The 14,446-nt window shown below is 41.0% G+C and overlaps 1 protein-coding gene across 2 annotated transcripts in view; it reads right to left on the bottom strand.

Moving 5' to 3' along the window:
* LOC146822961 (serpin B6-like) overlaps positions 1 to 14,446 on the bottom strand; it is a 354,778-nt gene that overhangs the window by 49,095 nt on the left and 291,237 nt on the right. For both annotated transcript variants that reach the window (XM_085607130.1, XM_085607131.1), the window contains exon 6: positions 12,732 to 12,899. In XM_085607130.1, the coding sequence (XP_085463256.1) occupies positions 12,732 to 12,899 (168 nt within the window). The remainder of the gene's footprint in view (positions 1 to 12,731; positions 12,900 to 14,446) is intronic.

Raw genomic sequence — 14,446 nt, 5'->3', positions numbered from 1 at the left:
TCTTCGTACAGAGAGAGGCAGCCATCGGAAAACTCTGCGCAAAAGGCTTAGTGTCTGGTAACAAGTCCCTGCTGTAGTCATCAATTGGTCCTTCATGGATAACAACACATTCAAGCGTATTCCCAGAAACCAATTCACATTACACTGAGTGTAGTACCTTACTGTTCAAATTGCTATATATGTTTTAGCAGACATTTGTAGCCTACAATTATGCTTGAGTTTCATACATGTTACATTCCAGTCAATAAAAAACCTTTGTCAATAGAGTCTTCCAATGTGTGTGGAGTCGACTGAAAGGAAGATTATTGATTCATGACTGTTAACATGTTCCGCTCCTGTTATGCAAAAGTCAAAGTGTTGGGTCTCTGGAAGCTTTCCCTTGGATATTTGTGAACTGTTAATTTAATTTAATTTAATTAATTATGGAATTCTGCCCATGCAATATTGCTAAAGCACCCACGAAATTGAAACATTTTAAAACCTTCCCACTAAAAGATGGAAAAGAGAAATAGATAAATAATATGCTAAACTGTAACTGTGCACCTGTGTGCCGGACTCACCATTTGTATTTTAAAAAATAAAAAAAGACTTCTGGAACATCTAAGGGCTATCAAGAGAAATTAATACACATGCGCTATAGTTAAATACTATGACATCTTCAATATCATGTACTGTATGAAGTCAGAAATCACAAAAGAGTTGAAAACAAAATAAAACAAAAACTAAAATAACACAAAAGACAATTGGAATCAGGCTAGAAAATACAAACAAAACAATCGAGCCATTCGGGTTAAGTAACGATGAGAAACTACATGTCCTTCTAGGAGAATAAAGCATAATAGGGAATTAGTCAGTACCGAAGCAATCATGGGACAATCTTGTTAAATAGAAATCAAAAAGGAGACGATTTGGAAATCAAAATAGGATTAACAGTCCAGTGAGAATCATTTTAAAACAGCAAAGGTAAACTAGCCAATCCATGTGAGGAAAATATACCCATAGCTGCGACCTCAGGCTTAAAGAAATGTCCCTGTGAATCCACAAATGATCACCTTGCAGAAAAGCAGCCAAACAGAAAAAAACTATTAAAAATAATAAAAATTAGACCTATCCACCTGATAAATTTTAGAGTAGCAAATATCACCAGAGGACTCTAAATGAAAGTGATCTAATTTTCCATGAAAGAAGCCTCTTGTGAAATCATGATAAATTCCACATCTTCACCATATCTACCACAGTGCACTTGGGTGAGGTAATTACAAATGCACCCTATTGGATACATAAGGACACTATTTAAGTTATAACTGAAAAGATATTGTGAGAAAGACCTTGTGGGATACACGTGAGAGTAGATCTTTGCAGTTATGAAATACAGGGTCCAACATTTACTGAGTTCTGTCTTCTTTATAAAATGTGGTTTTGAAAGATATTTGGCATGGTTGATCCATTCAACAGCACTAACTGAACGCCGTGATGAAATAGCTTCTCTGCATTAAATATTAAACATAAAATTGTTATCAGCTGTAGAATGGCAGACTATTGTATGGATCATGCTATATGTTTTATAAATCTAATGCAGCACTATATTATTTGGAACGCTCAAGTGATGGTTAGTATATGTGAGTATGTATGCATATACATTTGGGACACTTTCCAGTTTTGTTGTAATCCAGGGAGACATCCCAAAAATAATGTGTTGTATAAATAGGAATTAGAAGATGTACTCCACTGTAATCAATTTAGTTATCTAAAGGCAAACAGCAGACAATTGTTCTGGGTCTTCTTTTTAATGGGAGTACAGAACCTGTTTAGAAATGACCGTAATCATTATCCAATTCTCAAATGGCTACTGGGTGACACCCCCAATATACAGGCTTTATGACAAAAGTAGTACCAGTTTAGGGTTAGGTACTATACACAAATGGTGGCTGATAATATTTAAAAAATAAGTGCGGTGTAATTTGCGGAATTGCAGCGAGCAAGCCTGACTTCCGAGAAAAACAATTTAAAACATAAGGGCAAATTGTACACTCACACATGTATTTTCTAAGAAGTCATAACACCTGAAACGGCACTCTAGTATTACACTACTTTAATGGTGTTCAAGCAAGCCTAGGATTCCTTAGGAGTGTTGCAGGTTTGCCCATCACAAAATACATTAGAGAAAATTATAGCAAAATTGTGAATTCTGCACCTATCCGACAATTGTTAGGACCAGAATTATACAAAAAATGCTTACGTCTTGCAACAAATGCATGTTTCATTATCTGGGAATCACCAATCACTTCCTCAAGAATAGAAAATTATATAATCCATAAATCCAAATGGTTTTATCCTGTGGTACATACCTTCACAATGGAAAATTATATTCATGCTGTAATGTACATCATTGATTCCTGTATTGTATGGTTGAATTATATTTATTGCAAAAGGAACAAAGGATGTTCGGAATGCTGAACAATGCAAACATTCACCCTAGTCACAAAGATCTGGGTTGAATCCATCATTGTTTTGCTCACCACTCCACCCCAGTTTGGATCCAGCTATATGCAAATTAGTCTTGACCCTGTGCCTCATGGGAACAGTCCAGCCCGAACTGCCAAGCCAGGTCCTCCCTGAACCAGAAACAAGCAACCTGGGACCAGTTTCCAGGCATCACCCCTCACCTGTGGGAAGACATGAGGTTAGGGGTGCTCACGCCAAGGAGGAGTTCTTATGTGCGATGATAAATGCACTATCCATGGTCAAACATAGTATGTAAATATGTGAATTGATCGGAACCCAAAACATAGATTGTTTGTTACTGAAACCTGGGCTAAGGAAGACTCTGGGCCTGATTTAGTGGCAGCTACCCCTCCGGAGTACACTATTGCTAGACTTGATCAATCCTTTCACAGAGGAGGGGGATTTGCTATCATTTAAAGAATTGTGTTCAACTGCACTTTGCACCTATAAGCTCAGACCCACAAGACACAGGCGAGGTACTGCAGCATGGACAAATAATATGTTTGTCCTTTCTAGACTCCTTGTTTCCCGCCACTGTCTCTTGAACTCAGTTTATCGAAGCCTGGGATCAAGTCCTGAAATCCTTTATTGCAAGCTCTCTTTTCACTATATTGGGTGATTTTAACTTCTGTTTGGAAGATAAGGAATGCAACAAAGTTTTTTCTTTTTTTAAGAACCTATGAATAACTTTGTTTTTTCCCCTATCAGTGAACTCCCCCACCCACACTGCCGGCTAAATGCTGGAAGGAATCTTTTCCAATCACTCGGTCTTAGAAGTGGGCAACATTCTCCCGCTAAGCTGGTCAGACCACCTAGTAGTAACTTTTACAATCATACTGCAGAAGGGAATAGAACAGACACAGCATAAGCCTGCATCTTATAGAAGGTGGAGTAAAATTTACCCCATAGATTTGGAATTAGTCCTTGGTGAAATACTAGTGAAAAAGAACAGCTTACAGGACCCTATGGCAGATGATTTCAATCTTTGGGTGACGGCCACAACTAAACAAGTTTCTCCACTTAAATACAAGACTGGCACTAGAACTAAAGCACGCGCACTCTGGTTACCAGATTAGGTTAAAGACCTCAGACTGCAATGTCAGAAGCAAGAACGAAGGTGGAGGGCCACTCTCACTTCAGAGGAGAAATTAAAACAGCTGATTGCTACACACAAACGCACTATTCTGGCTACAAAAGCATCTTATTATGCCAGCAAAATAAGATCCGCAAGCAACACTGCAAACAAACTCTTTAAGGTGGTGAAAGAGCTCTCTACTCTCCCGGTCCAGCAATCGTTGAACTCGCAAAGCTTCTGCAATAACGTCACAGTTTATTTCAGAGATAAGATACTGAAGATCTTCTGGGATTTTAAGGTTAATGAAGATAGTCCTCCACTCACTATGGGTACAGAGGATCTTGTTGATCGGGATTCCATCACAATCTTTTCCACTTTTCCCCCCATAACCTGCTTGAAAGTAAAAAAATTGTATGCGCCTAACATCAGGCTCACTGGGCGACACCTGTCCTTCCCACCCCCCACCCTCGCCCCTGGGATTTACAACTTGCACCAGATCAGATTGCAACTTTTCTGGAAAGGGTTTACAACCAGATAATTACTATGGAAACAGGCAGAAGATATTCCCCTAAAAAAAGCCTAACGGGTCCAGATGATCATTAAAACTTGTGCCCAATCTTGCTCCTGCCTGCACCAGTCAAAATCTTTGAAAAATATATTAGCCAGCTATTGGGCACGTTTATCACCACCCCAGGACCTTCTGGATCCCTCACAGATTAGCTTCCGGAGTGATAATAGTACTGAATTGACACTGGTTGCTGCGGCAGATTCCATCAGTTGCCAGGTGGCTCAATGTGGCACAGCCATCTTAGTAATGCTGGATCTGTCAACTGCATTTGATACAATGTCCTCATCCCACTTGGTGCAAAGACTGCACCAGGCAGGGTTGAAGCATAGCGCTCTGGACCTACTTGGTTCCTTTCTGACCAATAGAACGCAGACTGTCAGCTGTAGGGGCTTCAAGGCAGAACCGCTTCAGCTCCCTTGTGGGGTCCTACAGAGGTCTTGTCTCAGCCCCACCCTGTTTGATCTTTGTTTAATCTTTGTGGCCCCCTGGCAAAATTAGTGTGGGTTATTCAGCTTCAAGGTTCTGTCCTATGTGGACAAGACCCATACCATTGCCTCGATATCTGATATGTTATCAGTTGCAGAGAAAGTCAAACTCTGTAGGATGGATATCAGCATCTGGATGAAGGAGAACTGTCTGAAATTAAATGCAGAAAAGACTTATATTCTGGTCTTTGGGGCACAACATACGGTACAATCAGAGCAGTGGTGGCCAGAGATGTGTGGTCCCTTACCTATACCAGTTGTCATCGCTAAAAACCTAGGAGTCACCTTTAACAATACCCTTACCTTTGATATCTAGGTCAATAGGATTGAGAGTTCATGCTTCATCATCAAAAAGATTTTTCCTCTTATATCAGTTGAGCTCAGAATAGCAGTTGTTATTGCGCTAATTACATCTCGCCTTGAATATCGCAATGCATTATATTTAAACACTAAAAAGTCCTTGCTCAACAAACTACAGTCATTTAAAATGCGGCAGCCCGCCTGGAATTGGATGTTCCTAAATGCCTTTCAGTCAGGGAAGTTGTGCGCTCCCTGCACTGGCTGCTTGTTAGAAAGTGGGTGGGTTTTAAAGTGCTTGTATGGTCCATTAGGCGCAAGGGCAGTTACCCTCGAGGTCAGTATTTCACTGGTACTCCCATAAGAGATAGCTGAGATCTCACTATCTGAGGAAGGTGCACATTCCTAGGTTTCAGAAGGCCAAAGGGGGTCACTCCTTTTCTGTAGTAGCGGTTAAAATGCGGAACACGCTGCTAGCTTAAACTCTCTAGTGGCCTTCGTCAGGGAATTGAAAAATTGGCTATTCTTCCTTCTGTGACTGTAGTTCTGTGGCCTTTCTTGGCAGCTTCTTCTCCAATGGTAGCGCTTTGACGCCTATAGGCATAATGCGCTTTATACATTTAAATACAAATACAAGTGGATGGCTCTTACGGAACAATACTTAAGTAGTGGAAGCTTGTTAAACCTATCAATAAAAAGGTGAGAAAAAGCTTATTAGCTTTATGTACTCACACCAAATGCACCAAAGGGTTCACTGGCACTTCACAGGTTGTGCATCTCCATTTTGCATCATAGTTAACATTAAGTTGGTAAGAAAGCAGGAAACGTGTTGTGTCAATATATTTACAGCAAATACTAGGATTTAACAGGATTGTTCACTTGATCACGTTCCCTTTCCTGCCACTTCATGCACCCTCCTATATCTCGGTGTTCAGCTCCTGAAGTCTTCCCCAGTCTGCTTACTCAACCTGATAAAGATAATACTTTTTGCGTCTTATACCATTTCAGATTACCTTCAACTTTGCTTGGTACTAGAGCATATACTGCAAGCCCAGTGCTCTTAACTTCTTCCTTGAGCCAAAGGGTCTTTCTTGTTTCTGCACCAATAGCTTAAATCTGGGAAAAGAAAGATCCTCACATAATTCTAAGGTCATTTACTTGTGAATACTGACATTTTAGACCCCAAAGCTATATCTCTTTATTTTAAGAACCTTGCAATACGTTACACGGGGTAATGCAGGCAGTGTAAGGGTGGCATTCTAATAATAAAGCATTTGGACCATACCTTCAAGCAGATATTGCTATATTAGGGACACATTCACTTTCACTAACCAATACGGTTTCTGCGGAATCTCTGACCTCATTAATGACTTTCAATATAATGCCTAGGAAGTTGCAAAGGTGGTGACCAGGCCAGTAGGTCCACTGTAACCAATGACCATATTTTTCTTTCTCCATGTAATATCAGTAGATTTTGTGTACTTGTATGCAGCAGTTACAGGTGTTTCTAGACTTCCACTCATGGTTCCAAGGCCTTACATTACATTTCCAACTGCATACAGTCAACCACATTGGCCTCACACTTTCTTCATTTTGAGCAGGTTCACTGGGGGCCTGCAAAAGCAAGGTTATTCACCAAACACCTTTCAGCGATGACCGTGATCATGCTTTTGATAATGCTAATTAAGGTGCAGTTTTGATAATTAATAGCTATCTGTTCAATTATTAATGTGTAATTTAAAAGAGAAAATGACGTGCATTTTAAAGGTGCAAGATGCAATTGGCATCTGCAGCTATTAGGATTGGCCACAGAAATGCTAAAAAATAAGTTTCTTTTTAACTAGAAGTGAACTCAATAGTGCGCCATATAATTTAGGAACTGGACCTTAATGTGACGTGATTAGAAATGTTCGTCATAACAGCAGAATGTTTTGGTTTTAATAAATGTATCATTTTACTAAGCAACATATTTTGCAATGATTTAATTTTATGTTCTCACCATGTTTCACATAATGCTTGAATAATATAGTTGTTCATTTTAAAACAGTACTACTGCGGTATATATATATATATAATGAATTACTATACAGTATTTTGCAAGGTGAGGTTTCTCTTTTTTTAGCATAGATCATTGTTTACACAGTGAAACATTTAATAGTAGAAGGTTAAACTGTACTCGATGTCCATGGGAACGGAGGTTCATGAATAAGCAGCCACATACGGAAGTTGTCTGTAACAAACATTGTGATAAAACTTTGCAAGTTGCATGTTATTTCGTGAAAAAGGAAGGGCTGAACTCGCTCTCAGAAGAACGCTTCGGTTTGATTGGATCCGAGGAGGAGAGAGCTACTACAAAATTTCCAACAATATTTTATATTGGTGAGTGTTCCCAGTTAGTTTCTATGCTTTTTGGCGAAATCCTTCTCTGAAACCTTTTTCCCAGACCCCTGGCAACTGTGGCTACCTCCGCTGTTGTTCATCCTTTGCCCTACTATTTGATGCTCGATTTGACTGATCGTATTTTGAGTAAATCAGCACACAATTGCAACAGCAGACTCGGCTTTCTGGGAAGTACTGCTGCCTTGATCTGACTCTTGGGCTTTATGTTCTCATATCTCACTCTTTTGCTTCTGAATACGAACTCTTCATGGGTTCTACTGACCTAAAATTCTGATCTTAATCTTTATATTAGGTAACATTTCCTTTATGGAACACGCTTGATTAATTATTTGATGATTTGTTCTAACCATTCTTTTTTATGAGATTTCTGTAAAATTAGTTGATTTTATTGAGTAATCTGAATAAAAAGAATAACAAGATACTTACTAATCTCTTTATGAGAAACAAAGGTTTTAAAACTATTCCAAACTCATCATTGACTGAACTTAAACTGTTGATGCGATTTGACTTGGGATGACGAAATAGCTCTTGTTTCAAAATAAGGCGGTAAAGGTCCGCCTCCTGAGGCGATCTGAGAAGAAGCCAGCGCGGGAACGGGGCTTGACCCTGTAAGTGGTAGTAAAGAGAAAGGCTGAACCATATTTATTTAAATTTGATCTCGATTCGCACTATCGCTTTCAAAGCTGCCACCCTCCTACCCCGATTACAGAATACAGCTAAATGGCTACCATTACTTACTTGACTTCTACAATTATATGTCACCACAAAGCCTATAGACTATTAGACAACAGGGCACAATTTCAGCCCCCAAACACAAAACAAACAACAAATCAAGTATTTTCAATAATGAGGCTGGTACTGGGACATTATTCCTCTTACAGCTCCTTACGCTCAAGGGACCATCATCCAGTAAAGAAATTCTAAGCCGGAGCCATTTATGCTTCTCCCCTTGCACAAGAAAAGCTACATCTAGTTGCTTCACCATAGTGAGCCAGCAGCATCTGGCCAGCAACAATCCTTAATGTTCCTCTTCTGCAGAATCACTGCATGCCAATGCCGAAGGGCTGATTACTGGTGCAGCAGACAGGACAATGCTATTTATCTCCTCATGCCCGACACCACTCTGGTTGTTGGGTGCCTCTTCTCTCCTGTGGTCCTGGAAATGTATCTATGATCTACCCTGTTCATACTCAAGTGTCTCCGGTCACTTAATGTTCACAGAGCTAAGCTGCCACATCATCTCCCATATTGGCCATCATGGCAACAGGGCAGAAATGACTCAATTTACCTGCTTCAGGTGAATGAATGAAATGAAATGAAATTAAATTAAATGAATGAAATAAAGAAATATTTATAGAGTGCATAGCTACCCTAAGGCATCCCAGCGCTGTTTGCAGATGCGGACCAAGACAGCACCTTTACTGTGCAGTGACTTTGAAAAGCCAAGTTTTGACTAATTTCCGAAATGACAGATGGTTAGGTTCCTGGCAGATGTGGAGGGAAAGGGAGTTCCACAGCCTTGTCGCATTATAGGAGAAAGAACGGCCACCATTTCTTGCTCTCTTTATCTTTGGCACTGGGGCGAGCAACATGTTTGTTGAGAGGAGGCTTCTGTTAGGGAGGTACTGGATGATCATAGATTGATTGATCACGGGTCCCTTCCTCCTTCCCCCTGAAGGACTTATAGGTAATACACAGTCCTTTGAATTTGATTCTCTGCACTATTGGCAACCAGTGTAGAGTTCTCAAAGCAGGCTTAGCAGATTGCCTATAAGGGAGATCTAGGAGCAAACAGGCTGCGCAATTCTGAATGATCAGTAGTCTGGTTGTCGTGGCCTAGGAGCTCCTAGATAAAGGGCATTCCCATAGTCTATGCGTGAGAGAATCAGAGCCTGGACCATTATCCTTCTTGCGAGGAACGGGAGGAGAGGAAGAACTTTCCGAAGCAACCTCATAATGCCATAGTATGTTGCAGACAGTTTATCTGTTTGGTATCCGAAGGTCTGGGAGCGATCAAGCCACACGCCAAGACTTTTAATCTGATTCTTAGGTGGTGGGGCAGAGCCAAAACAGTTTGGCCACAGTAACTCGAAATTGGCTGCGGGGGAGTTGCCTAGGAGCATGAGCTCAGTTTTGTCTCCGTTCAGTTTTAAACATGATAGCTTCATCCATTTGGAAACCTCCTCTAAGCAAGGGCCTAAACTCGCCGATTAATTTTCTGGGCGGTTTGAGGCCATGACCAGTTGTGTATCATCTGCATAAGTCACAATTTTTATGCCAAATGGCTGGACTATCTCAGCCAGTGGTCTCATATATATGTTAAATAGCGTGGGGCTTAAGGAGGATCCCTGAAGAGACACCGCATCTGAGGGCCATAATCTTAGACCGAGCTTCTTCTTCGAAGACCAGAAAAGATCTGTGCTCCAAGAAGGATTGTAGCCAGGTAATAACACCTCCTAGTACTCCCAGTTTCCCGAGTCTGGAGAGCAAGATGTTATGGTTGGCGGTATCGAATGTGGTGCTGAAATCCAGGAGAATGATAGCTGCTACGCCACCCTGAACCAGGATTCTCCTGGATTCTTCAGCTACCGCTAGGAGCGCTGTCTCTGTCCCATGTAGGGGCTGAAAACCCATGTGTGTAGGGTGAAGCAGGTTATTAGATTCTAGGAACTCAAATAGTACTGAGTTAACATGCCTCTGCAGGATTTTGCTAATTACTGGGGGGATGGAGATAGGCCGATAGTTCCTCAAGGTCCCTGGATCCAGATTGTTTTTTTTTAATAGTGCCTTTGAAGAACCAGGGCCTTATGGGCCTGGCGGCGCAGGGCACGCCTCAATCTCCTGAGTTCACCTGCTTTGTCAGACAGAGACACGGGACACTCCATTAGGCGTAGAAGATCAGGTTTATTAGCTGCAGCTAAGTACAGTGGTCCCAGAAGTACACTCGGTATGTTTTTAGGAGACTGCCACTTTACCCCGTGGCGTACAATCTTTTATAACACACACATTCACAAAGAACACTACCAATGCATACATGGTTAACCAATGAGAAGAATGTAAAAACAAGATATTGAGTAACTCAAATAAGCCTCTTTTCCAACTGTGTTTGTCACCCTTCCCCACAAGTTAATCAGTGGTAGTGTTTATAATTTGACTTGCAGGTGGCAGGACACATTTGTATGCCTCGGAGGACAGTTGAGAAATGAGAGAATACGAGTAAAGAATAGCGAAGGCCAAAGGATAAGATAAAGTCAGGAAAGAATGGTGCGAACCAACAGATAGTTGAGACAGGGATCAGTCAAACCAGAAGAGGATTAGTGGAGTCGGCCAGACCCTGACACCAGTTTTAAACAGAGGCAGGAGGTTATTTGACACGTCGCAGTAGGAAGAGCAAAACAACACCTCGTTCACCGTGCTGCCTGAGTGAGGGCAACACAAAATAGCGGCGGGACACAAAATGGTGGCTGAATCTTGAACGAAATCGGAAAACTGAATTACCTCACCTTTACCATGGCACATTTCCATGTAAGAGGAACCACTCCTGAGGAGATGGAGGTGTTGATCAGTTCTTGGATCACTGGGAGAATTGTGCCTGCAGCTAGTTTCAGAATATGTGGGGGGGCTGGATCCCTAGGTGATCCCGATTTAACCCGGGCCATTATGGATTCTAGAGAGTTAAGATCAAGTAAAGGAATGTACAGCTACTCTAGCAGTAGACACCATTGAGGACACAAGCATTTAACTATGTTCAGCAAAAAACACAAGCGATCCACTCACCAATGTCTACGATTAAATAAGAACTCTGTGGATTTGGATTACTTTGATTGATTCTGATGATATTTACAAATTTATGGTGGGGGTTCAGAAGGATACTTTCCCAATTTGCACGCGCAAATTATGAAGGAAGAGATTCATGCTAAATTCATTTCACACCATCATTGCATCTGGTAGACTCGCGGCGTCACATTATAAAGCATAACAAGACCAAACTTTTAGTAGTCTTGATTATAGGAAATGACATTGTGAGCATGATTTGAAAGTTGGGCTTAAAAGAATAGAGCTATTAATTTGCTGTTGAAACTTGTACTGTTCCTTTTGATACAGTCATGAGAATGAGTTATCCACTGTGTGTGATTTGCTTTATGTCAGATTTATTTTCTCCTTGCAATGTATTAAGGGATGGTATAATACGTAGGCACATTTGACCAGCTGATAGTCATCCGTTATCCATGTGCCAAATACATGTTACTCTAGATTGCAAGCTAACATTGATGTTAAGGATGGACTAGATCCTCTAGACACAATCCTGTGGACTTCATTCGGTGTTCTACCTTATGAAAACCCTACCTTCATGCATGTAGGTGGGTGGGTGATACTGAAAGACTCCACTTATACACAAAAGTCCAATCAAAAATGGAAGTTACTGCAAAGATATTTAAGATATGACCTACAGAATTCATTAAAGTAGAAAACTGTGACCCGTGACAGGCAGCAGCCTGGGGTATTAGCAATATGGGATAACATTTGTTCTAAGGAATTAATTTCACTACATATATGGCAGAGAACAAAACCATGTTCCATATACAACACCACTGCGAGTGTGTTGCCTTCGTGCACTGCTGCTCCCGAGTGAGAAATCCAGGAGGTAAGTGGAAGCACATTAGGTCTAGACTACAGAACACTAAGAGCTCTGCAGAGAGCGGGGGGGCACACACAAACATTATTGCCTGCTTTCCATAACAAGAGCCACAGATTCCCCTATACTCCAGAAAGCTTGTTGTTTGTGGTGCTATCCCCTGATTCCAGGTTTAGACAGCTGACCACCCAGCTAAGCTCAGGCAGGGAAGTAGGGTGATGTTTGGCACCCTTTCTGCCCAGCATGTTTTCTTGTAACGTTGACTCGATCTGTTAAATAGATTGCCCCATGGCTGGTACACAGAGGCTGTTTTGGACAAGTGGGATAAATTGAACCCTAAAGAGCCAATTTCTTTGAAACATATAGTTAATGTGCCAACATGAGGACCGCCACACCTACAGAATTATGCTAATACAGTAACTCTGTCCCGATGCAGTTTATTTTACTCAAGAAAACATGGTTTTACACTTTTCCATCTGGTGTTAACAAAACGTCTGAGTGCAGTAATTTCAAGGTCTGATCCTGCTTGAAATGGTGCATCCAGAACACTTGGTCACTGGTCCAATTTCCACTTAAATAAAGAAATGTTCCTTGTGAGCAAGAGCACCATTTTGAAAAGTGCAATTTTAGCATATCAACATGAATGTATAATGGGGTGTATCTAAGAATTATGCATTGAAAGAAAGGTTTTCTCAATTTATTTGCCAAGCCAGATCCATGTTTCTAGTTCAGCCTATTCACTTTGTCACTACAGGAATTTCTTACCTTTTCCAAGCCAGTGGAACCGTCGTTGATGTCATCGGGAAGCATTACAATCATGCTCAGCTCTTTATCTTCATAAGGCAGCTCGATGATAGTAGTCTGTTGTTCTTCGATATATGTCATAGGATATGTTCCCTTTCTGAACATCATTTGGACTGGCTTTGTTTCATTCTGGGGATAAAATAAAGAAAAAGACAAAGATGAACCATTTGAAGCATGTCATTAATCATTATTATCTTTAAATGACAATGGCAATTATAATTTTAGCATGCGGAAACTGCAGTGGAGAATTCATTGGCTGTTTAGTTCCATTTCTTTACCAGACAATCTGTACATATCATAGTTGCTTTCATGTTGTCTCTCTACATGTATTAGACAACTCTTGGGGCCTTGCTAGCATAGACAAGCAACAGATATGTGCACAGTGGGGGTGATGCCAGAATCGGATTGGGAACACAATTAGTCCCAGACGTCGAAAGAAAAAGTGGCACACATTTGTTGATAATGACCTTTCATGAAAAGTTTCTTACTATTGGGACTAATTTTGATAAATAAAGTGTTCTAATCTCATGGGGTCGGTCGCATTGGCCAAAACTAGACGCACCACTAAACATATCATTATTCCACTGCAACTCACCCGCAGGTCTCCTCCCCTATCTTCAGGCCTATACATTTCTCTACTTTGGGTGCCTGAATGTGTTAGTCACCTATTGGTCCCTTAGTCTGTGCTCCCCCAAAGAGCCCTCAATATCCTGTATTATATCAGGCCATGAGTCAGAGAACCATCTGCATCCATTGTGTCTGAAGGCTTCTGTTCAACTTCAAGGAATCAGGCGTCTCCCTCTTTTGGTTGTCACTCAGGAGTCTCTTTGGAAGCGATGTCTTTGGGGATTGCATACTACTTTGTACTTGATGGCTTTTGTTTTGTGGGTAGAGACAAGAATCTGGAAAATCTGCAGGAATTCACACAAATGCCTTTCAATCTTTCTATACCCCTTTTACTTGTGTGTGCACTTCGCTCGTTCGTTCTCCATATCACTTTTTGCCCCTCTCCTAGTTCTTCCTTTTTCTCTCATACGCTACTTCTTTTCCTCTATTTGGTGTCTCTCATTCTACCTATGTGCTTCACTCAGTCTCTCACATTTCCGCTCTCCCTTTTCCTTTGTTTCTCTCTGTCTAAAAATCCCCCTCTCTCTCCCACTCCTGACTCCCCTGTGGGATCTTTTTTTAGTTATTTGTATATCTCTCAGGCCCTTATACCTCCTGTCATTTTGTATCTCTTCTTTAAGTTTTATTTCATTTCTGTCTTGTAAACCTTTCCATTTTCTTCTGTCTTGCCCTCTCCTGTACGCTTCTTCCACATCCCTCTGCCCCATGAATTTCATTGTACTCTACTTAATGTTATATTCTAATGTGTCCCCTTTATTGCTTAGCTGCAGTCAGAAACAGAAAGTCCTCATGTGCCCTGGAGGCAGCGTTTAAACCAAAGAAGAATCCACAGGTGGAATTTCCTTTCCCATTATACCCCATTGATGACCATTGATGAAGGAAATTCCACTGGTGGATTGTAGTCTACATTTAGCATTGCCTCCTGGAATACCGGCAACCTCTAAAATAAGACCTAGTCTGAGGGAGAGAATTGGAGTAGTGCATATGAGCAGGTACCATCCTTCCTTTTTCCTTGTAGACCAGGGAATGTTTGACTCCCTTGTCTGCTT

The sequence above is a fragment of the Triturus cristatus genome, chromosome 5_2, assembly GCF_964204655.1.
Source record: "Triturus cristatus chromosome 5_2, aTriCri1.1, whole genome shotgun sequence".
Lineage (NCBI taxonomy): Eukaryota > Metazoa > Chordata > Amphibia > Caudata > Salamandridae > Triturus > Triturus cristatus.
Note: the sequence above shows the minus strand (reverse complement) of the source record. Positions and strands in the feature narration are given on the sequence as shown.